Source organism: Tachysurus vachellii, chromosome 24 (assembly GCF_030014155.1).
Source record: "Tachysurus vachellii isolate PV-2020 chromosome 24, HZAU_Pvac_v1, whole genome shotgun sequence".
Taxonomy (NCBI): Eukaryota; Metazoa; Chordata; class Actinopteri; order Siluriformes; family Bagridae; genus Tachysurus; species Tachysurus vachellii.
Window position 1 is genome coordinate 488,953 of NC_083483.1, and position 25,519 is coordinate 514,471.

Genomic DNA, 25,519 nt, shown 5'->3' on the forward strand with positions numbered 1-25,519 from the left:
ATCCTACAGCCCACCTGCTGTGCTCTGATTGGTTGGTTTCTCGGCGTTTGCTGTCTAATGATTCATATATTTGTATGTTACCAATCATAAAGCAGGGCTCGTATATTAGTAGCCAATCTTAGGGCAAATATTATGAATATTAAATAAGCCTGATCACAGAAACGATGTGATTGGCTGCTGTGGGCGCGAGACCTCCATAGACATACAGAGAGCTGCTAATGTCAATGGAACCGCCATCTTAGAGAGGTCAAGATTACACACTATAACATAATCTATAAGATTACACACTTTTAATCTGTCTATTTCCTTCTTTAAGTGTTTAGAGGAACGAATAATGTCTGATATTTTAAAACAAAGAACAATAAATACATTTTCACTTTATAAAGGACTTTATGCTGATGTTAAATTGTAGCCTATATTAAAGCTAACACACTTGTTACTAGAAACTAATTTTAAATTATATTTGCAACTTTTAGATTTAAACACATGACCTTACACCACACTAAGTTTTTACTTGCCCAGTGGTCATGTTTAGATGCCCAGTGATCATGTTTAGATGCCCAGTGGTCATGTCTAAATGCCCAGGGGTCATGTTTAGATGCCCAGTGGTCATGTTTAGATGCCCAGTGGTCATGTCTAAATGCCCAGGGGTCATGTTTAGATGCCCAGTGGTCATGTTTAGATGCCCAGTGGTCATGTCTAAATGCCCAGGGGTCATGTTTAGATGCCCAGTGGTCATGTTTAGTGGTCATGTTTAATTTGTCCACCCATGAGGTAAATAAGATATAATATTATCCAATATTTTATATAATAAAAGACCTCAAACTGCTTTTTTGTCTAAATAACAGCTGATGAGGAAACGAATGTTTATAGTTGCTATAAGTTATACATTTATCCTGGAGGTTCCGCAACATTAAGTGGATTAACATTGTCACGTGTCAGGCACCTTTTGCTGTTATTACACAGATAAAACAGTTGGGGGTCGTGCTGTAATAGGAAAACAATCAGTAACTCGAATCTACATTAAACCACCACATCGTTGTTTAATGTCCTAGAACCGCACTTATACACGTCTTATTCACGTCTTATACACGTCTTATACACGTCTCTGTCCCCTGACGAGCTGTATAAAGAACAAACTGAGCTAAGCACAATGCGACGTTATTATTGTTCCACGTGTTTCAAAGTGACGTCTGGTTACTTCCAAACTCCGCCCCTCTGCCTCTCCGATTGGCTGCTTGTGCTGTCACTCAAACTCAGCACCATTTGTCTTTATGATTTGGTCCAAAGGCGGAAATGTGTGTTATTTATGTGTTAACATGGAGTCTGCTCTCACTCTCACTCTCACGGTTACCTTCTAACAGTAACTTCTGGAATGTCACTGACGCTCGGACATGAAAAACAAGTTGACTTTTCGACATTAGCTCTCGTTTTGATTTGTGCGCGCGACACCGGTAAAGTTCCTCACGCGCACTGAGGGATGGACCGGACACGGTGTGTTTGTGTGTGTGTGTGTCTGCTTATATGTCTAAGTGGACCGTGTTTACAGGTAAGAAATGTTCACTTTCCTCCGTGTGTGTGTGTGTGTCTGTGTGTTATACACAGTGTGTACGTCCTGAACACACCACTACTGAGGGACATAAACATTGTGTGTGTGTCAGGTGTGTGTGTTTGTGTGTGTGTGTGTGTGTGTGTGTGTCTATTTTTGGTCGGTGGGTCTCTCTCTCTCTCACACACGCACACACACACACACACACACACACACACACACACACACACACACGGACGCGCGTGACTCCTGTCAAAACTCCAAACACTAATGATTTGTTAAAGACGTTAAAACTGATAGAGTTGACGCGCTGCACAGATAAAACTCGACTGTGTTTATGTTGTGTATATAGTGTTGTGTGGCAATATTCTGTGTTGTATTGTGCTGTGTTCAGCACTCTGTAGTGTTGCATGGTGAGGTGTTTTGTTGTAGAGTAACACACTTAATGCTGTAACCTGATGGTCAGATCCTGAGTAGCAATAAATAACAGAGATATTCTGTGTAATTCTGTATTACAGACTACACAAACAGTTACTATAGTAATAATTACAATTATAAGAAGAAGAAGAAGAGTGAGTGTGATGATGATGCTCTCACACACACACACACACACACACCACACACTTCTATTTACTGTGTGGAAATAGCTGCAAATAAAGGTGTGCTCATATTCATTGGGATAAAGTAAACGTTTAAAGTGTGTGTGTGTGTGTGTGTGATGTGTGTGTGCACACTTTGTTCAACGACAGTCAAGCAGGATATCCTGGTAAGCACTAAAGCGTTAACCCACAGCAGTCGACACACAAATAATCCCCTTCCTTAGAAACACAGTGACTGTTTCTGACATCATATCAAATATCAGTTCTTCAACTATGGAGTTAACAGCATTAATGCTGGACTGGAGCTCCGTCTCACTTCACTGGAGGTACACATTTTATATGTGCACTCAGGTGGGGTACTAGAGCAAAAATATATCATGTGTACATTATCATGTGCCACAGGATGTACAGAGTGCCAGCCAAAATGTCCTGTCACATTACAACACATACAAACATCTTCACACATTACAGTAAGAGTCGTAACCTGCTGACAGTTGTTTGTCAATCAAATTGTAGTGGAAGCTGATATCATGTTAATAATTGTGCCCAGAGGTAACATTTATAGTGGTCCTAGAACAGAGCCCTGTGGAACACCGAAATATTAGCATCAATACAGTGATAATGGTCAGTCAGGAAAGAGTCCTTGGAGAGTATCCTGGTCTGTGTTACCAGCAGTGACACTGAGTTTGAGCATTATAACACAAATTAATAATACTACAAAAGCCAGAAGATGTCATTACTAATTACTGTCATTTTCTTAACCTGCACTTGACATGACATGGGGCATTTAGCAGCGCTGTGTCAGTACTGTACTGAGCACTAAACCCTGTTCACAGAGCCAGGGTTGGTATTGGCCTATAGATTGACACCAGATGAAACACACACAGGTTTTCAAATCAGGAACATTTAATGTGAAATATTTATAGCTAAGGAAATATTTCATCATTTCTCAGCAGAAGTTTAATTGCCTCTTATAGTACTGTGTAAGTCTGATGGGTTTAACCTGAGGGACTGGGAACACTGTAACACTGACTCTCTCTCTCTCTCTCTCTCTCTCTCTCTCTCTCTCTCTCTCTCTCTCTCTCTCTCTCTCTCTCTCTCTCTCTCTCTCCCTCTCTCTCTCTCTCTCTCTCTCTCTCCCTCTCTCCCTCTCTCTCTGTCTCTCTCTCTCTCTCTCTCTCTCTCTCTCTCTCTCTCAGTGTGAAGGAGGGAGCTCTGTCACGCTCCCAGAGTCTCTGCTCTTTGTCTCAACACTAGATGGGAGTCTGCACGCCATTAGCAAACAAACTGGAGACATCAAATGGACTCTGAAGGAAGGTGTGTGTGTGTGTGTGTGTGTGTTAATATATTAATGTCTTGTGCATTCTCTTACCTAAACTGTACTTCTAATCCTAAGCTACACACTTATACACATAAGCAATATTGTGCAGTTGTAGTGACTATCAGCAGTACTGTGATGTGGCTGTAGGCACAAAACTCCAGTTACTCACAGGCACTGATCACTGTAGCTACACACTGACTGACTGACTGACTGACTGACTGACTGACTGACTGACTGACTGACTGACTGACTGACTGAAGTCTGACTGACTGACTGACTGACTGACTGACTGAAGTCTGACTGACTGACTGAAGGCTGACTGGCTGACTGACTGAAGTCTGACTGACTGACTGAAGGCTGACTGGCTGACTGACTGAAGTCTGACTGACTGACTGACTGACTGAAGTCTGACTGACTGACTGACTGACTGACTGACTGAAGTCTGACTGGCTGACTGACTGAAGTCTGACTGGCTGACTGACTGAAGGCTGACTGGCTGACTGACTGAAGTCTGACTGACTGACTGACTGACTGACTGAAGTCTGACTGACTGACTGACTGAAGTCTGACTGACTGACTGGCTGACTGACTGACTGACTGACTGACTGACTGACTGACTGGCTGACTGACTGAAGGCTGACTGGCTGACTGACTGAAGTCTGACTGACTGACTGACTGACTGACTGACTGAAGTCTGACTGACTGACTGACTGAAGTCTGACTGGCTGACTGACTGAAGGCTGACTGGCTGACTGACTGAAGTCTGACTGACTGGCTGACTGACTGAAGTCTGACTGACTGACTGACTGACTGAAGTCTGACTGGCTGACTGACTGAAGTCTGACTGGCTGACTGACTGAAGTCTGACTGACTGACTGACTGAAGTCTGACTGACTGACTGAAGTCTGACTGACTGACTGAAGTCTGACTGACTGACTGACTGAAGTCTGACTGACTAACTGACTGAAGTCTGACTGACTGACTGACTGAAGTCTGACTGACTGACTGAAGTCTGACTGACTGACTGAAGTCTGACTGACTGACTGACTGAAGTCTGACTGACTGACTGACTGAAGTCTGACTGACTGACTGACTGAAGTCTGACTGACTGACTGACTGAAGTCTGACTGACTGACTGACTGAAGTCTGACTGACTGACTGACTGAAGTCTGACTGACTGACTGACTGAAGTCTGACTGACTGACTGACTGAAGTCTGACTGACTGACTGACTGAAGTCTGACTGACTGACTGAAGACTGACTGACTGACTGAAGTCTGACTGACTGTCTGACTGAAGTCTGACTGACTGACTGACTGAAGTCTGACTGACTGACTGACTGAAGTCTGACTGACTGACTGACTGACTGACTGACTAAGTGAGCGTAATAACAGTGAAATATACCAGTGTGTTTACTAAATATCATCACTCTCAGAGTGCTGTTCATCCAATCAGATCATTGGACAAGAACTGACAATTATTACACAGATCATGTATATTAAGCAGGAAATGACCTCATTCTGTTTTTGTTTCTTTACCAGATCCAATCATCCAGGTTCCAGTTTACCTGCAGGAGTAAGTGTGTGTGTGTGTGTGTGTGTGTGTGTGTGTGTGTTGTCTTCACATCTGTTTCTGCATGTGTGATGTGCCGATCATCACTGGTTTATTTACTGTAGCAGTTGAATATAATTTCATATTGAATATAATTTATTAAGTATTATCTTGTGTCAGATAGTTCAGATAATTGCAGGTGGGAACTAAATTTGTCAGAGGCAAGAACAAAGTGAAGAACCGTTCAGAGCTGTAGAGTTGATCTGAGGAACCATTTGTCACTTTACGGCATCATAACTAAACTGTCACTGAAATCGCAGCTCTACAGAAAATAAATGCTCACCTGAGACCCCAGCACTAGCGTCTTACACTGATTTAAAGCCAACATTGTGTTTATTCATCTTCCTGATCACAGAATGTTCACCAGAAGTTTGTGAAGCATGAAAATCCTCTTCTGTTTCTGTGCCTTTAGACCAGGTTTCCTTCCCGACCCCAATGACGGCAGCCTGTACGTGTTGGGAGATAAACACAAACAGGGTCTAATGGTGAGCGTCCTCACAGTTCTCTGTGTGTGTGTGTGTGTGTGTTATTTGTGTTATTTGTGTTTGTGTTATGAGAGATTTCTCTTTTCTCTGCAGAAACTTCCCTTCACTATTCCAGAGTTGGTTCAGTCATCTCCCTGTAGAAGCTCAGATGGCATCCTGTACACAGGTAAACATCTGGAAACACCTGAGTCACAATCCCTCAGATCCCTCAAAAAAGACCTGCTGACCGTCACACAGTTTACATGAGAGCTTTGGGTTTTAACATCAGAAAACACTGCTATTATTTATCACTTAATATTGCGCCTATAATTTTATTTCCCTTTTCACTTTCTTTTCGACAGTTACATGGGTGGTGTTATCTGTGTTGTTACATGGGTGGTGTTTACTGTGTTGTTACATGGGTGGTGTTATCTGTGTTGTTACATGGGTGGTGTTCTCTGTGTTGTTACATGGGTGGTGTTATCTGTGTTGTTACATGGGTGGTGTTATCTGTGTTGTTACATGGGTGGTGTTCACTGTGTTGTTACATGGGTGGTGTTATCTGTGTTGTTACATGGGTGGTGTTCTCTGTGTTGTTACATGGGTGGTGTTTACTGTGTTGTTACATGGGTGGTGTTATCTGTGTTGTTACATGGGTGGTGTTTACTGTGTTGTCACATGGGTGGTGTTATCTGTGTTGTTACATGGGTGGTGTTATCTGTGTTGTTACATGGGTGGTGTTTACTGTGTTGTTACATGGGTGGTGTTTACTGTGTTGTTACATGGGTGGTGTTATCTGTGTTGTTACATGGGTGGTGTTATCTGTGTTGTTACATGGGTGGTGTTACATGGGTGGTGTTTACTGTGTTATTAAGTGCTGCTGAAACCTGAAGCCGTCAGTGTGCATTTGAGATGCACCTATGACTTGTTTAAAGAGAGAAATAATCTGAGTGAAGAAGGAAATGCTTAAAGAAAATCTCTCTTTTAACACAAACACAACACATTAACACTCACTCTTTTGAAGAGGTGTAAAGTTAAACCGGTAAAATCAGTTTACAGGCCAAGAATCACTAACAAATGAAAAGAAAAAACCCTGATACTGAAAAGAGAGAGAGAGAGAGAGAGAGAGAGAGAGAGAGAGAGCAAATGAGGGAGGGAAAAGAGAGAGAGAGAGATAGACAGAGCAAATGAGGGAGGGAGAGAGAGAGAGTGAAAGAGAGAGAGAGTGAAAGAGAGAGAGAGATTTAATCTTGATTTAATTTAATTAAAACTTTGGAGAAACTATATCAGTGATATATATATATCAGTGATTGAATAGAACTGAATCTTACTGACTGAACTGAATTGATTCATATTGGATCAGTAGTGAATTATAGTGTTACGGATCGTATCGGATCAGTAGTGAATTATAGTGTTACGGATCGTATCGGATCAGTAGTGAATTATAGTGTTACGGATCGTATCGGATCAGTAGTGAATTATAGTGTTACGGATCGTATCGGATCAGTAGTGAATTATAGTGTTACGGATCGTATCGGATCAGTAGTGAATTATAGTGTTACGGATCGTATCGGATCAGTAGTGAATTATAGTGTTACGGATCGTATCGGATCAGTAGTGAATTATAGTGTTACGGATCGTATCGGATCAGTAGTGAATTATAGTGTTACGGATCGTATCGGATCAGTAGTGAATTATAGTGTTACGGATCGTATCAGATCAGTAGTGAATTATAGTGTTACGGATCGTATCAGATCAGTAGTGAATTATAGTGTTACGGATCGTATCGGATCAGTAGTGAATTGAAGTGTATTAAATGGTATCAGTGCTAAATTGCATCACTCACACCTGACTGGATCAGTACTGTGTTGGAGTTTTGGTGCTGAATCAGACAGAATCATAGCAGAGAACTGAAGTGTATTGAATCATAAAGGGTTTTTTACACCCGGTCACTTCACGTGTTGTCTCTGATCCAATAGCTGTCTGATTTGTTAAAACTGTTCCATTTACATTAGACCACATAAATGCGTCTTGTCAAATCAGATATCAATCCGATCTTTCTACTCCTGCCCAAAATGCACATATATTTTACCTCATTTCCGGGGTAATTTAAATGGAACACACTTTGGTGTTTGTGGTTTTCAGAACGCGATCAAAAAGAAGACGATTAAACTGGTTACGACGTTTATGTTACAAAAAACAGTGTTTACTGTTTGCTGCATTTTCGCTGGAGGCAGCAGCACGTTTTAAGCCCCGATGAGACGCCTGTGTGAAAGATCACCTGAGTGACGTACTTCCGTTTGGGAGGAGTTTAGCGCTGACGTATGTGGCTTGAACAACCACATTCATTTACACCTGTACAGTTTCATCTGAAACACGTCCCAGACCACCTCCTGAAGGGGTTTGTACTGTCGGATTTATATCCGTCTCCAAAACGTTTCGGAGGGCATTTAGACCTGGTCTTTTTACCATCGGATAGATATCAGATCACAGAAAACACATGAAGTGACCAGGTGTAAAAAGCCCCATAGATACTGAGATGTGTTTTAAAGACCTCTACGCTTTTTACCTGTGTGTGTCTTGTTTAGGTAAAAAACAAGACACATGGTTTGTAGTGGATCCTCAGACAGGTGAGAAACAGACGAGTTTAAGTACAGCGTCCTCGGATTCCATCTGTCCATCGGCTCCTCTCCTCTACATCGGACGCACAGGTCGGTACACTGAGCTCTGTATTTATTCAGCCAGGACTGCTCATCTGGTGTGTGTGTGTGTGTGTGTGTGTGAGAGACTGGACAGACTATAAAAGTTTTGTTGTTTTATTTAGAGTACATGATCACCATGTTTGACACCAAGACACAGGAGCTGCGCTGGAACGCGACCTATAATGATTATTCAGCTCCACTGTACGATGACCAAAAATACGATTACAGTAAGTTCCATCTATACACATGCATCAAAGTGTAACTACATCATTATAAGCCCCTGTGTGTGTGTGTGTGTGTGTGTGTGTGTGTGTGTGTGCGGGACACAGAGATGTCCCACTTTGTCTCGAGTAGTGATGGTCTGGTGGTGACGGTGGACCGTGACTCAGGTGACATGTTGTGGATGCAGAAGTTTGAGTCCCCTGTAGCCGGAGTCTACCTGTGGATCCAGGACGGTCTGCGGCGAGTGCCTCACCTCACCGTCGCTACGGAAACACTGCGATATCTCACATTCATGGCACATAATACACACTCACACCCCATGAGGTGGACCTACCAGTTTACACAGGAGCAGCACAGCACCAAGACACAGCTTGTGTAAGACCTGCACACACAGTGTTAGAGACGGATGACGTCTGTGTTAATCTGCTCTGTAGCCATGAAACGTGTGTGTTTCTCTCCAGTCCCTCTCTGTACGTGGGGAAAATGAACTCTCACCTGTACGCCTCCACCTCTCTCGTCCACGAGGGAGTCGCTGTAGTGGTGAGTTCCTCTCTCATCTCTTCTCATTCATTACATTGTGACCTTTGACCTCAGACATTTTCCCCCTGGCAGCCTCACAGCCTCAGACTGGCACGTATTGAAGGGCCAACCACGACGGGCGTGACGGTGGGGAAGGGGCAGAGCGAGTGTGAGATCACACCCAGCACTGACGTCAAGGTTCCACCAGGAAGCACCAACCCACTGCAGAACCAGTGGCTGCTGATAGGTTCGGACCCCATTTTTAGTGAATTTTGTCAAGGAAAAAAGAATTGTGTTTGTTGTGCTGTTGCACCTGTGTGTGTGTGTGTGTGTGTGTGTGTGTGTGTGTGTGTGTGTGTGTGTGTGTGTGTGTGTGTGTGTGTGTGTGTGTGTGAAAACACTTCCTTACGTTTTTATCTTCACTTCTGTATTGTGTAAGACAGACAGTATGATGTCATGTAGAATTCACAGAGCACTTTATATTCAGTAACAGTGTCTCTGATCAGAACATTGTCACTTTTCTGCCCAGCAGTTTGGTCAAATGTTTAATTGTATTTATTTATTTATTTATTTATTTATTTATTTATTTATTTATTTATTCGCAATTCCTCTAAACAGCTGGAATAATCAGAGCAATAAGACATCACACCCCCTAGTGGCTGCACAAGTGCATTTGTATTTACATTTGTAGCAGTGACAACAGGCTGAGAAGGTCAGTGCAAAGAAACCTCTGAACCGTCAGGAATCATCACACACCATCACACACCATCACACACACCATCACACACACCATCACACACACCATCACACACCATCACACACACCATCACACACACACACACCCAAACACCATGACTCACACCCTCACACACACCCTGACACACTGTAGACTCAGACTCTGAGCTACTGGCTTTCACAAAATCAGGCCTGTCTTCAGGTGCAGGTCCAGTTAACTTTACTCCAGAGCAGTGCACTCAGTCCCTCATGTAGGGTTTCACAGAGGTCATGAGGTCCAACTCCCCTCAGAAGTGTTCATCCTATCACTAGCATTACTCTCTTGATGATGTTGCTCCTGAGGTTCACAAACCCCTTCACCACCACAAGATCACAATCCTCACAGGGGTTCATTAACAACACAAACTGTTAATGCAACAGATTTGTACTTCTTAATGTTAGGCCTTGTGTGTGTGTGTGTGTGTGTAGGTCATCATGAAGTTCCCCCTGTAGCCCACACCACCATGCTAAGAGACTTCCCAGAGAACCTGCAACGTTCTGGTGACATCATCCCTCCTCGAGGTTCCTCTTCCTCATATAGACCAGGAGATCATCCAGTGGGTTCAGTTTTAACATTACATAATATACTGTAGTCTATAACCAGCTGATGTTGTGTATATTTTGTACAAACACTTGATTGTTTGGTATGTTGTGTGTAGATGCCTCCAGTGACACATGAAAGTTCTTACACAACGTTGCCTGCCTCTTTGACCTCTGACCCTGTGACGTCATTCCTGGTCACACTGCTGCTTGCCACACTGCTAGCTTTCTTGTTCACCTACAAGCGCGTAAGTTCCTTTGTTCTTTTGAAAAGAAATCCTGTGGCCAGGGGGACACATCCAGCTGCATCATCATCATCATCATCATCATCATTTATACACATAGACATGTCCTGTACCTGTATGTTTTTTGCCTAAGAGCACCGTATTATATCTGTTTGTTTTTCACCAGCACAACATAAAAATGCAGAGATCAGAAGAAATGATGAAGTCACGACCTTTAATAGATAACACCAGTCAGACAAGTCGGGTTTTGCCCACAGGAAATGACATCATCGCTTCATCGTCAACTCACAGCGACGGCAGTCAGTCAGACCACAGCAGCTCGGTCTCGTCCAATCAAACCCGGCCTCGCTCAGACACTCAGGACTCCGGCACAAAGACTACGTCTAATCTATCCAGAGAGTCTGAGGGTGAGAAGCTCCTGAGTTTGGGGAGATGTTTGTTATAAAGTCAGCACACTCATCTTTATCATTCACTTTCAGTGTGAACTCATTACATCTGTGTGTAATCTGTGTGTTGAGTGTTAGTCAAACTATCTTCATGTGGAACGTTAACATTGATTTAAAGTGACATTCCTCACAGAATGGGAATAGAACAGTATTTTGTCCAGATTTAAAAAGTTTTATATAAATTTCAGCCGTGAAGCCTGATGTGATGGAAGTGGGTAAGATTTCCTTCAGCCCTTCTGAAGTCCTGGGACACGGTACAGAGGGAACGTTTGTCTTCAGGTGAGATCCTGGAACCCCGATTGGTGTTGATTTGTCACAACACAGAAAAGAGTATACATTAATAATACAATTAATACGCTTGTATTATAGCAATAATATGTTAATGCACTTGTTTCCATAGCAACAGCTCATTTACAGAGACATGTACAGACTGAGGAAAGGAATGTTTAGATACAGCAATATTAGTATAACAAAGAGGAATAATGTAAACTTTCTGGTTGTTCTGTGCGTGTGTGTGTGTGTGTGTGTGTGTGTGTAAAGAGGTCACTTTGATGGGCGACATGTCGCAGTCAAGCGTATCCTACCTGAGTGTGTGGAGTTTGCTGAGCGTGAGGTTCAGTTGCTGCGTGAATCAGATGAACATCCTAACGTCATCCGTTATTTCTGCACAGAACGCGACCGCCAGTTCATCTACATCGCCATCGAGCTGTGTGCTGCCACCTTACAGCAGGTGTGTGTGTGTGTGTGTGTGTGTGAGTATTCACCCCCTTTCACTTTCTCCGCTGTGTGTAGTTTAGTCTCAACCCAGGTCCTAAAAATATCCTGACATTTTTCATTAGTATTTAAAATAAAACTGTTTACAATTTAATTTTAAAAAAGTTACACATTTTTCTATCGAGACGTAATTCTGATAAAATCCATTTTTAGGCTAGAATGTAAAAGTGCTCTTGGGGTAAAAGTCTTGCATGCATGTGTTGGTTTGTAGTATGTTGAGGACCTGAGCTGTCTATATTCACAACTGGACCCTGTGACTCTGCTGGAGCAGACGATGTGTGGACTCCATCATCTTCACTCCCTCAACATCGGTGAGCTTCCAGCGTCATGGCGACCGTGTCAGTAGCAACAGGATCCAGATGAATAATCCTGATGCTTGTACTGCTGGTATAGACAGACAGGCGGGCAGACAGGCGGGCAGACAGGCGGGCAGACAGACGGACAGACGGGCAGACAGACACACGTGCAGACAGACCGACAGATGGGCAGACAGTTGGGCAGACAGACGTGCAGACAGACAGACGTGCAGACAGACAGACGGGCAGACAGACCGACAGATGGGCAGACAGATGAGCAGACAGTTGGGCAGACAGACAGACAGATGGGCAGACAGACAGGCAGGCAGACAGACAGACAGACGTGCAGACAGACAGACAGATGGGCAGACAGACAAACAGATGGCCAGACTGACAGACAGACAGACAGACAAACAGATGGCCAGACTGACAGACTGACAGACAGACAGAGTTTGTTAGTTCCTCCTTATAGAACATGAAATGAGGAAATAAAATATCTATTGAAATAAAATTGACATCATTCTTGAGAAAAACATTCATTTAGAATTCAGACACAATGCTGTTTGATGTGATTTCCTGTTACTGCGCGTAGCATTATAAACGTTTGTGTACATTTATAAACTCTTTTATATCTTTCTCTTGCATTTATCAGTTCATAGAGACTTGAAGCCTCGTAATATCCTCCTCTCGACGCCCGGAGCTCTCGGGCGAGTGCGAGCCGTGATCTCCGATTTCGGATTGTGTAAAAAACTTCCAGACGGCCGGCATAGTTTCAGCCTGCGCTCCGGAATCCCGGGAACAGAAGGCTGGATCGCTCCGGAATTACTCCTGGGTGACGAGAAGGGAAACCCTGTACGTTAGGATAATAATAATAATAATCAGCTTTATGATCTAGAGGTTTATACCACAGCTCTAATCAACTCTGGAATCTGATTGGTCAGGAGGTGAAGCAAAGCAAATTGCTGGTTTATATTAATGCACTCGGATTAATTGTCTTGTAAAGGATTTAACATGGAGACATTTTCTGTAAGGAGAGATTTATTTAAGGAAGGAGTCTCCAGTGTCAGAGGTGAAGCTGTAACTTTTCACTATCTGTTAAGAGTAAAATATATCATATGTTCTTTTCAGTCCCAGATGATTGACAGGTTGCTGTGAATAAAAGTGATAACACTTTGACGTGCTGTTACAACTTTGGCGTAGTAAAAGTTCATCACACCGCTGATTAGTTTCTTATAGCTGTGTTACTCACTGTGTCTGAATGTGAACACAGAGGAAAGAATGTAATCTTTGTGTGTGTGTGTGTGTGTGTGTGTGTGTGTGTGTGTGTGTGTGTGTGTTGTATAGACGAGTGCAGTGGACATTTTCTCAGCAGGCTGTTTGTTTTATTACGTCGTATCAAGAGGACAACATCCGTTCGGGGACACGTTACGTCGCCAAGCTAACATCCTCTGTGGAGCCTACAGTCTGGAGAACTTCATGGAGGATATACACGGTGTGTGTTTGTGTGTGTGTGCGATTTATTATATTATTTAAACTTTACGTATCACGTTTGTTCCTCTTCTATAACATCACGGACCAGCATGTTGATGAAACGTTCAGATTTAGCCACATCTACAAACCACCGTAGAGAAGCATAACAACAGCTGAACACTGAAAGATCACCTCCTGTGCTTGTATTCTTTTATAGGGTGCCATTACTTTTGTCCTATTCATCTATTTATTTATCGATTTGAGTCATTAATATGAAGTGACAGAATGTGGTTGGTGTGAAACTCACCTGAAGCTCAATAAAGTTTGATTTCTTCTTTAAACTGGATTCTGCTTTAAAAATCATTTTTTTGTGTGTGTGACTTTAGACGACGTCATTGCCAGAGATTTGATTGAGATGATGATCAGTGCAGATCCGGAGTCCCGCCCCTCCACCGCCTCCGTACTAAAACATCCGTTTTTTTGGAGGCCGGAAAAACAACTGCAATTCTTTCAGGTTTGTAAGTTTGTAGAGTAAAAAACTACTGTATTTATTTCAAAATGTGAACTGAATGTGATAAAATAAACAGAAAATCAGTCAACGTTCTATTACATACATGTACTGATTCCTCATGTGCATGTTAATGTGTGTGTGTGTGTGTGTGTGTGTGTGCGTGTGTGTGTGTGCTGTAGGATGTCAGTGATCGTATTGAAAAGGAGCCAACAGAGAGCCTTATTGTGGTTCGTTTAGAGACGTCGAGTCGATCGGTGGTCAGAACCAACTGGAGAATGCACATCTCAGCGCCTCTACAGGCCGGTTAGTGGAACTGCAGCCGTTTTCCACACCACCTTTTAAATGAAACGTCTCTGAATGATTAAGTCTAACACTGAATGTACGCCACACAATTTCACTGTGATCCATAACACCCTGACCCCGATGGGCCAGTGACTGAGAGGACATCAGGTTCTGATAATTATATAATATACCCAGTATATTATATAATTATATTATATTATTATATTGTATTATGTTATATTATAAAGTACTAGAAAGCAATACTTGAGTAAAAGTACAAGTATCGTACTAGAAAAAGACTTCAGTAGAAGTGAAAGTTACCTTTTAGAATATTACTCAAGTAAAAGTCTTAAAGTATCTGATATTTACTGTACTTAAGTATCAAAAGTCATTTTCTGATATTTAATGTACTTAAGTATTTGAAGTAAAAGTAAAACATTTCAGTGATTTTCTGTAGACATAAGAGACACTTCATCCGGTAGGAAGAATCTTTCATTGTAATGTACAGAAACATTTCTTGCAAATACGGCCACGGATGTATAACGTTATCTTCTTCACCGAGTTCACCACTATCCTCTGGGTGGTCGTCTACGACAGGGGCGACCGACCCGCGGCTCTTTGCCCGGTTTCATGCGGCTCTTACGTTCATATCGATGTTTGTATTTGTGTCTTTTTATTGTGCGTGTCGCTTCGCTTGAGTTCAATGTGGTATTTTCGTCAAACTTGGATGTGAGTGGGATGAAAATACCTCAAAGATTCCCAGTAGGATCAAGATCATTGGAGTAAACAATTTGTGTCAAGTTCGCTCTCAAAATGTCAGGAAAAAGGTGATGTTCATGTGTGCCCATGTGTATGATGTGCCCATGTGTATGATGTGCCCATGTGTATGATGTGCCCATGTGTATGATGTGCCCATGTGTATGATGTGCCCATGTGTATGATGTGCCCATGTGTATGATGTGCCCATGTGTATGATGTGCCCATGTGTATGATGTGCCCATGTGTATGATGTGGCTCTTTGTGGTAACACAGTAACAAATGTGGCTCTTGGTCTCTGACTGGTTGGACACGCCTGGTCTACGGTCTCTGACTGGTTGGACACCCCTGGTCTACTATAACAGGAGGTCCTTCAGTAGGGGCTTCCAACGAGGTTTCAGTTGGGCTTCTGCCTCCTTTTAGTAACATTACGCTGAAATACAGCGTGTGGAGCGTAATGTAATCTAGGAGCAGTGATTCACCAAACCTCCCTTATTACAGTCACACACATTTCTTCTGATTTTATTTTGTAGTAACGAGTAACGAAGATGTTTAGTGGAAATATAACGGAGTAAAAGTCTATATTTTATCTATGAAATGTAGTGAAGTAAAAGTGAAAGTTAATAAATTTAAATAGTGAAGTAAAGTACAGATACGTGACATTTCTACTTAAGTACAGTTACATTACAACACTGAATATACCTCTGTTTACTTGTGCACTTTATCTGCGCTTCTCTCTTCACTCTCACTGTCAGCTGTAGAAGAGAAACGATTTACAGTCTCTCTGTTCTGTGTGTCAGATCTGAGGAAATTCCGCACGTATAAAGGGAACTCTGTCCGAGACCTGCTCAGAGCCATGAGAAATAAAGTGAGTGTTTTACTCTTATTGCTTTTATTATTAGAAAAGCTCCAGAACTAATAATCAGTGTCCTGATATTCCTCATGATACAGGTTTAATATTAGTGCGTGTTTTAAACATAAAGTTATCAAGTTAAAAATATTATTCTTTTTTTGTCTATTATTAAAAATTATTTTATAAATAATACATTGACGAAGAAGAAGAAGAAGAAGAAAACTGTATTCTGCTTCGGTGCTTGGCAACTAATAATAAAATATATAACAACTTTATAGAATTATTATTTACTTATTATATAATTTTATATATAATATTTAAATCACCTGAATGTCATCTCATCTCACTGTACGTCTAATGAAACAGTAATGTGATTTCAGTTAGTGACCTTAACCAATTAAAATGTGTGTGTGTATGTGTGTGTGTGTGTGTGTATGTGGGTGTGTGTGTGTATGTGGGTGTGTGTGTGTATGTGTGTGTGTGTATGTGTATGTGGGTGTGTGTGTGTGTATGTGGGTGTGTGTGTATGTGGGTGTGTGTATGTGTGTGTGTATGTGTGTGTATGTGTGTGTGTATGTATGTGTGTGTATGTATGTGTGTGTGTGTGTGTATGTATGTGTGTGTATGTATGTGTGTGTGTATGTGTGTGTATGTGTGTGTGTGTATATGTGTGTGTATGTGTGTGTGTGTATGTGTGTGTGTATGTGTGTGTGTATGTGTGTGTGTATGTGTGTGTGTATGTGTGTGTGTATGTGTGTGTGTGTGTATGTGTGTGTGTGTGTATGTGTGTGTGTGTATGTATGTGTGTGTATGTATGTGTGTATGTATGTGTGTGTGTGTGTATGTATGTGTGTGTATGTATGTGTGTGTATGTATGTGTGTGTATGTATGTGTGTGTATGTATGTATGTGTGTGTGTGTGTGTGTGTTTTTCAGAAACATCATTATCATGAACTCCCAGCTGAGGTTCAGGTGGCACTCGGTGAAGTCCCAGACGGCTTTGTGGCGTATTTCACCTCCCGTTTCCCGCGGTTACTGCTGCACACACACACTGCGCTGAGCATCTGCTCTTCTGAGAGACCTTTCCACCCTTATTACCACAACTAACACACACACACACACACACAAGCTGAAGTCATCCCCACACATGCTGCAGGTGAAGCAGATGTGAAGCAGAACACAACGTGAGGACGTTTCTGCTTCGGTGTAATGACACTGTGTCCTGAGTCGTGGAGCCAGAAGACTTTCAGGCAAAAGTTTTAGCACCGTTGTTTCCTGTGGAACTGCTGATGTGATTCGGCTGTTTAGTGTTGTTTTATACATCAGTCCTGATTCTCTGATCCATGAACTACTGGTGGATTAAGCAGTGGATTGGGTCTGTTTGATGTTATTAAGCCTTAATGACGTGAACAATATGTAGCTTCAGCTGCTGCTGTTGTTTAACAGGAGTGTGTGCTGTGTTCTTCACCCTAATCACCATGGAAACGGCTCTCTGAGGGTTTAAACCCTAGGGTTAGGCTGTTAGACCAAAACCTCGACTGTAAGTTCAAACTGGACACAAACAAAATCCAGCTGTAAATCGTTCTCCAGATTTTTTACATGTACAGAAACCATCAGTTTTATTTATTTTGTCTACGCTGATAAGTTGATAACGTTTACTTCAGTATTTCACACACACTGTTTTAAAGGAAAACAAGTCTATACATTTATATAAAAAAACAAGATGAGCTGGAATCAGGACTAAAGTAATGGCACCCTGCAAAAGGAAGGTGTGTGCACGTGTGAGTGTGCGCATGTACGTGAGTGTGCGCACGTGTGTGTGAGCGTGATGTTTGACATGCTGCAGTGTTGAGATTAGTAGAAGCTCTTTTACAATGTGGGCGTGGCTAAATGTGTCATAAACACACTTGGTAATTTAATACTGAATGAATTTCATCCTGTTCACACGTTATAAATCGGGTTGGATTTTTAACCTCCATTTGACCACGAAACCATTCGCACCCCATTTTATTAAAAAAAGAGTGAGAGCTCAGACCACGTGGAGCTCAGATCACGTGGAGCTCTGATCACGTGGAGCTCTGATCACGTGGAGCTCAGACCACGTGGAGCTCAGACCACGTGGAGCTCAGACCACGTGGAGCTCTGATCACGTGGAGCTCTGATCACGTGGAGCTCTGATCACGTGGAGCTCAGACCACGTGGAGCTCTGATCACGTGGAGCTCTGATCACGTGGAGCTCAGACCACGTGGAGTTCAGACCACGTGGAGCTCAGACCACGTGGAGCTCTGATCACGTGGAGCTCTGATCACGTGGAGCTCAGACCACGTGGAGCTCAGACCACGTGGAGCTCTGATCACGTGGAGCTCTGATCACGTGGAGCTCAGACCACGTGGAGCTCAGACCACGTGGAGCTCAGACCACGTGGAGCTCAGACCACGTGGAGCTCAGACCACGTGGCGCTCAGACCACGTGGCGCTCAGACCACGTGGAGATCAGGCCACGTGGAGCTCTGACCACGTGGAGATCAGACCATGTGGAGCTCTGACCATGTGGAGCTCTGACCATGTGGTTGGACCATCTCTTGCTCTGACTCTGAGTGATTGGATGTGAGAATCAGCCACCAGCTCAAACAGGATGGTGGCCATTTCTTTTATTTGCTCTTCATACTTCACTGCACAAACTTCAAGCTTCTAAAAACATTCACAAACTTTGACTTTAAATCCAGATCTGCACAGTGCACCACTAGGAGATTTAGTTTCCTGTTGGTCTAACAGACAAACTGCATCATTTCCAGTTTGTTGCATAAGTATTTACTCCCCTGAACATTTCTACGGTGTTACGACCTGGAGTTGAGACGCATGGTGGTGGAAGCGTCCTGTTGGGTTTAAACGTAGCTCACAGCTACAGTTACATTTTATTAATTGGCACAAACATGAAAAGTTCTTTAACAAAACACTAGCTAACAGGCTTGTAGTTCCTCACACAGACATGGTTTTAATACCACAGTGTTGATTAACATATTTTTAAACATCTCAGAACTTCATGTGCAGATATTAAAATTGCTCAGTATTTATTTTATATAGAATTTTTTTTCAAGCATTTTATAAGTTGTTACTGGAAACACTTGATGTGATGTCGAGTTTTAAAAGCTACATATAACAAGATGTACATGTTCACAGCTTGTTCTTAAACTGTGTTCTGATCCAAATCCCTCACACCATCAGTAAGAATCAGAAGTTAACGTTCTACAGATTTTAAACAACCTGAAGTCTAGAAGCTCCTCTTATGATAAAGACTTTCTACAGAGAAGGGAACGAGAGTTGGCTGTAAGTCACTGGTGTACACGTCACTCTGGGTTTATTTATTTTACTCACATGAAGTTTAACATCCATCATTGAGAGATTTCTTCTTGCTGGAAAATAAATCACCATTTTTGAAGTTTTTATGGTCGACATGTTCTTGATTTTGATACTGGGATTTTGTTGATGGTAAAAAATCCTTGAGTTAAAAGTAAACTCACTTACACTTCAGCCAGAGGATGTATTTAAGTTATTATAAAATAGTTCAAGTACAAGAGAACTTCACAAAAGACATCTCAAAGGGACCCATTTTAGTTCCTGGTGTTAATTTAGTTTTCTTTTTACAAAGAACCCAAAATGATCTGTGGCTAACATACAGCAGCTTTATGCTAAGTGTTTAAAGCTAAGTGTTTAAAGCTAAGTGTTTAAAGCTAAGTGTTTAAAGCTAAGTGTTTAAAGCTAAGTGTTTAAAGCTAAGTGTTTAAAGCTAAGTGTTTAAAGCTAAGTGACAGTGTGCTGCTGAACAGTAACAAGCACTAGCTGAAAATCTCGAGTGTTAAACAGATTCAAGCTCAAAACAAAATTCAGCAGCTATTTCACCAAAAAAAAAAAAGAGCTTTATTAAATTGAATACACTCCGTTTAATATCATTTAACTTGGTGATCTCAAGTAGAGCCATAAAAACTTTTATAAAAAGACAGATGAAAGAGAAAATGGTGTTTTTTAGAAAACTCAAGGAAAAAACATTTAAACAGAGAAAAGCATTTACATGATACAGCAGACGAGGAACGTGTTCACATCAAAAGCTTTCCCTCCTCACGAGACGAAAAGAAAGAGAGAGAGAGAGGACAGACGGAGGGGAACGTGTACAGTTTGGAAAGAACGAGTGTCTGCAAGCACACAGTCCGGTGTGGTGTGTTAGCGGACGGAGGATGTGGTGGTGCTTTTAGAGGCCAGAAGTTTCTCCACCATGCTGCGGGCGTAGCGCAGGCGTGAGGCGAGCTCCTTACAGCAGCCGAACTCCTCAATCAGACTCATCTTATAGGTGCAGAATTCACGTCGCTCGTTAATGTAAGTCACGGCACCCATGAGGGGACACACGATCAGCTTGGTGTGGTCCTACAACCACGAGGGAGAAACATTTCACATGAGACGAACAAAACCTAACATTCTAGAGTTAATTCATGTAGTAAAACCTCTGACAAAGACACGGAAAAAATGTTCTGAAATTCTTCATTAGAATCAAAACTCTGACTCAATGCACATTAACTCTACATGACTCACTGAATCACATCACATCAGAACTGAATCAACATTGGGGACGAATAGAGAGTCAAATTAAATCAGTAGTGACTTGGGGGTGAATCGGATCATACATTAGTTCTTCTTTGAAACGGCCCCTAACTACATAACCCCTGTGAATGAAATGAACACACGTGACACGTTGAGATTTGTCCTTTCAGTGTGACAGCAGTACAAACCTGGAAGAAGTTGATCTGCACCGTGCCGTTGCTCAGGTGGAGCACGATGGCGCTCTTGGTGCGGAACCAGTGGCGCAGGTAAGGCAGGCGCGTGAGCTCGTCTCCGTCACGCGGCGTGATGTTAGCGCCTGCCTTCAACAAGTGCTCGCTCATGTAGTTCCTGAAATACTTCATGAGTGTGATCTAAAGCACAGAGGGGTGGAACAAACATCTCTTAAAGAACAGAGAGGGCTTTATGTTCTGAATTCAGTAAGGAACAAATAACCCGTGTGCCGTTACAGGACATTAATCAGTGACGTACCTTCTTGGAGAGAGCAGAAGGGTAAGAGCCCACGCTGAGGTAAGACTCTGCCCCACCGCGGTCGATATACTGCAGACTGTCTCCGTCTTCATACATGATCAAGCGAGTGGAGTCGTTGAACAAAACGCCGACACTGTTATCAGACAACTGGTATCCTGTGGTGAGGAGAAGACGCTCAGGTTTACAAAGCAGAGTTCAGAAGAGAACCGAGCACAAAAACAAGCTGGTGTTCTTTATTCAGAGGGGCTCAATATTCTGTGCAACATCATTACTTCACTACTTGTTCCATCTTCTCTGCTGATTTGAATCTTTACAATGTATTTGTAGAAATCAAGAAAAAAAAAAAAATTCAAGTCAAGAAGATTAATTTAAAATATATTAAAATAATTCTGGCCTGAATCAATAATAAAAGCTTCAGGAGCTTCAGCGTTCAGTTTCTTTGTGATTCAGACGAACAGGCTACTGTGTGTGTGTGTGTGTGTGTGTGTGTGTGTGTGTGTGTGTGTGTGTGGTTACCTAGGCCATATTTATCAGAGTAATCGACCCATTTGCTGATCCAGAAGATGGGGATGCAGGCCGGGTCCTCAGCTTCCTCTGTTAGAAAAGAAGGGTCATGAGTTCAGTCTACACTCAGATACACAGCTGTAAGACTTGGAAGGCACTTTGAAGACGTTACCTTGCCGTACGAACTCCCTCTCAGACGGTCTGGCTGCGTTTAAGCTGGTCAACTGTTGCAGCATGTCGACCAGGTGACAGTCGGGCTGTTCTGATCCGTCTCTGAAGCAGGAGAACCGGGTTAGGATTAGTTTGAGAGGATCATTTACTGAGTTCTGGAGCACTCTGAGGAAAACAGAAGGGGTGCTGAGCAAAAAAATAAAAGGAAATGCAGAAACCTGCCGAAATCTGACCTTTGCAGGGGCTCATCTTTCAGCGGCTGCTCCACCTTTCCCATTTTCTCAATTGGACTGTCAGTTTCTGTCATTTAATCACAAGAACACACTCAGAGTCCACTACAGGCTTAAAAATCAGAGTGTGTTACACTCAGTAAGCAGGAGCAAGCCACTGTGTGTGTGTGTGTGTGTGTGTGTGTGTGTGTGTGTGTACCTTTATTCAAAGCAGAGAGAGGTTTTCGGTGCAGGCCAGCCTCCAGACTGGAGGGGGCGATAGAGAACCTCGGTGGGACAGTGAGGCAGGACGTTGGGAGTCTCAGAGGAACATAACCCGAGGTGAAGAACTCATCTGACAGCAGGTTGGCGACAGAGGGGCGGAGCGTGGGGTCAGCGTGCAGCATCCGCCGGATTAGTGCCGTAGCTACGGGGTTAATGTGCTGCAGAAAGAGTGAGGGACGTTTCAGTCAATACAATAAAAAAAAAGAAAAGAATCTCAACATGTAAATTAAAGAGAAAACCAAACCCAAATCATTAAAGCACAGCCATGCCGCTCACCCTGGGAATGGTGTACTCGTTCTTTTTGATGCGGACGTACGTCTCCTTCAGACACGACGTCTCAAATGGCGGCTTCCCTACCAGCAGCGTGTACCTGAGATACGACGGGATTTAATCAGAAACCATCTCATGATCAGCCATCTAAACAATTTCAGGAGACAGCGGTGTTAGCAGTACGTACAGAATGCAGCCCAGTGACCACACATCCACCTCAAAACTGTGACCTTTCTTGCACAGCACCTCGGGGGCGATGTAGTTAGGAGTTCCACACAGTGTCTTCTTCCTCTCGCCGTCAAACTCGATCTTGGTGGCCAAACCGAAGTCACCTGAGAAACAAGAAGGTTATAGGACTGTATGTGATAACTTTTGGTAACTCTTTTTAGCTCAGATTTCTTTGATGTCATTTTCTACTGGCTTTTTGGTTAAGTGCTGATTGGTGCGTCAGTCGGTGCCCATGTACAGATCTACAGGATTCCTGTTTACAGATCACAGGACTAACATTAAGGTTGCTCACCAATCTTAACCTCCATGTCATCGTTCAGGAACAGGTTTCCCAGTTTCAGGTCCCGGTGGATGACCCTGTTGTTGTGGAGGTAGTGGACACCCTGGATGGTCTGACGCACAAAGTATCTGGCCTCAGGTTCAGTCACAGCCTTCCTGCGTTTGTGAAGCTCCAGAAGGGACTGAAAATACAAACAGAAAATAAGTTCAGATCACAACGTGGATCAGTGGGTCATTATTTTATTATTTAACGGTATTTATTACCAAAAGTTTACAGATAGAAAAGAGATCAAATCGACAAACATTAATAAATTAAAGACTTCACACTAAAATAAAATAAAACTGATGACGTCAACAAAACAGTTTCAGACAAATTTTACAATATTAAAAAATTGTTAATTAGTTAAGAAAAAAAAAAAAAAAGTATGGGGAAAACAGTAAAAACTATTTTTATAAGCGTTTATTTATTAGAATTATTTTTATTGAATTAGAAACAGACATCAATTAACAAACTTAACACAAATACAAAATATGCTGGGGGGGAAAGTAAAAAATAAAATATTAAATATAATAAATAGATTTTTTACTATATAAATATAGATTTTCTAAGTTTTCAGTGCCTTTTGCTTTAAGGACAATCTTATAGAATCAATATAAAAGTTCAATTTCTTTTTTTAAATGACTTTATTCAAACCAGTGCTGGTGACGTCACATCCGGCCGTTTAAACGCCACAGACGGCGGTGCAAGAAACTTTTAAACTTTCTCCAGATTGACAGAAGAACACAATAAAAACTGGTCTGTTTACTTTAAGGGCAAAAATAAACACTGCAGGTAAATAATGACTGTATTTACGTTGTTTGGTGCTTAGCGTTAGCAGCCTAGCTGTGACTGAGGAGTTCGACCGTTGGACGCTAACAGGAAAAGCTAGTGTGGCTAATGAGGATGCTAACAGGGAGGGCTGAGGGGACATGGGGGTGTTATCACAGAAATACGGGTGGTTTATTACCCCGCATGTCTGTAAGGGCTGTGGTCTAGTGCACTAGGTGTTTAATAAGGTGTTTAGAGGAGATGAGATCTAGTACACTAGGTGTTTAATAAGGTGTTTAGAGGAGATGAGATCTAGTACACTTGGTGTTTATAGGAGATGAGATCTAGTGCACTAGGTGTTTATAGGAGATGAGATCTAGTGCACTAGGTGTTTAATAAGGTGTTTATAGGAGATGAGATCTAGTGCACTAGGTGTTTATAGGAGATGAGATCTAGTGCACTAGGTGTTTATAGGAGATGAGATCTAGTGCACTAGGTGTTTAATAAGGTGTTTAGAGGAGATGAGATCTAGTACACTAGGTGTTTAATAAGGTGTTTAGAGGAGCTGTGATCTAGTGCACTAGATGTTTAATAAGGTGTTTAGAGGAGATGAGATCTAGTACACTAGGTGTTTAATAAGGTGTTTAGAGGAGCCCTCACCCTTCTCCTGCAGATCTCCAACACCACGAACACGAAGTCATCGTCCTCGAAGAAGCCGTGGAAGCCGACGACGTGCGGGTTGTCCAGGCTCTTGTGGATGGCGATCTCCGTGCTCATCTTCTCCTTCTGGTGCGGTTTCATCAGCAGTGACTTGGGCACGACTTTCCCAGCGAACACCTCCTTAGTGTCCATGTCAGTGATCTCGTAACACTTGGCGAAACCGCCTTTACCCAGGAAGCGTCCTCTCATGTAGCGCTTCATGGTCCGTGGGTCCACCAGGATGTCTGGGATCTCCTTCAGAGGAGCTGACTTGGGGTCAACGTGTGATGAAGGTTTCACCACCTTCGCCATACCAGCGCTCATTGTTCTTCTCTCAGTTTAAACAAAGTTCTAGTATAAATAAAGCGACACAGATGATGTCCTTTAAATAAAAACCCCACGCTGTTATCTGAACAAATACACACATAAAGACCTACACTAACATAACTCCACCTGTATTTATATTAAAATAAAAACTAATAAACGTGCCCCACAATAACAGTAGTGTTCTTCTCCCTGACGCCCAACACACACACACACACACACACTGACTACTGCATCTTTTTTAAATTATGTCCTGTTCGTTAGCGCCTCCTCTGATTGGCTCTCGCGTTGCCGTCGTTTCTGATTGGTTCACCTAATTTTAAATTACAAGCGAGTACAGCGAAGGATCCTGGGATTAGATGGCGCCGTTGTACTTCATATTAAAAGTCCTGAGCACGTGCTAAAGATTATTATTATTATTATTATTATTATTATTATTATTATTATTATTATTATTTTCAGATATTGAAACTAGCAAGACAACCTTCCACTATATTAGCTATAAACATCCAATCCCTCACCAGCTCCTCCTAAACAGAAATCATGTTGTACTGGAGACTCCTTCCACACATTCATTCATTCATTCATTCATCTTCTACCGCTTATCCGAACTACCTCGGGTCACGGGGAGCCTGTGCCTATCTCAGGCGTCATCGGGCATCAAGGCAGGATACACCCTGGACGGAGTGCCAACCCATCGCAGGGCACACACACACACACACACACAC

General features: G+C 42.4%; 2 protein-coding genes across 2 annotated transcripts; one reads left to right on the top strand and one right to left on the bottom strand.

The window, feature by feature from the left end:
* The first annotated feature begins 1,279 nt into the window (after positions 1–1,279).
* On the top strand, positions 1,280–19,376 carry ern2 (endoplasmic reticulum to nucleus signaling 2). The gene is made up of 22 exons (XM_060859948.1): positions 1,280–1,549; positions 3,348–3,465; positions 5,010–5,043; positions 5,492–5,564; positions 5,658–5,730; positions 8,132–8,254; positions 8,368–8,472; positions 8,575–8,842; positions 8,929–9,007; positions 9,080–9,233; positions 10,190–10,317; positions 10,420–10,548; positions 10,712–10,952; positions 11,180–11,270; positions 11,532–11,721; positions 11,977–12,076; positions 12,714–12,913; positions 13,406–13,553; positions 13,918–14,045; positions 14,222–14,345; positions 15,881–15,948; positions 16,869–19,376. The coding sequence occupies exons 1-22, from the start codon at positions 1,481–1,483 to the stop codon at positions 17,037–17,039; spliced, it is 2,814 nt and encodes a 937-aa protein (XP_060715931.1). The 5' UTR covers positions 1,280–1,480; the 3' UTR covers positions 17,040–19,376.
* Positions 19,377–19,849: 473 nt separating this feature from the next.
* On the bottom strand, positions 19,850–25,013 carry plk1 (polo-like kinase 1 (Drosophila)). Its single transcript, XM_060859949.1, has 11 exons — positions 24,429–25,013; positions 22,974–23,142; positions 22,641–22,785; positions 22,460–22,553; positions 22,119–22,341; positions 21,923–21,989; positions 21,691–21,791; positions 21,531–21,608; positions 21,015–21,169; positions 20,714–20,896; positions 19,850–20,351 (listed from the first exon to the last, which is right to left on the bottom strand). Exons 1-11 carry the CDS (start codon positions 24,789–24,791, stop codon positions 20,151–20,153), a joined length of 1,779 nt encoding a protein of 592 aa, XP_060715932.1. The 5' UTR covers positions 24,792–25,013; the 3' UTR covers positions 19,850–20,150.
* Positions 25,014–25,519: the final 506 nt, after the last annotated feature.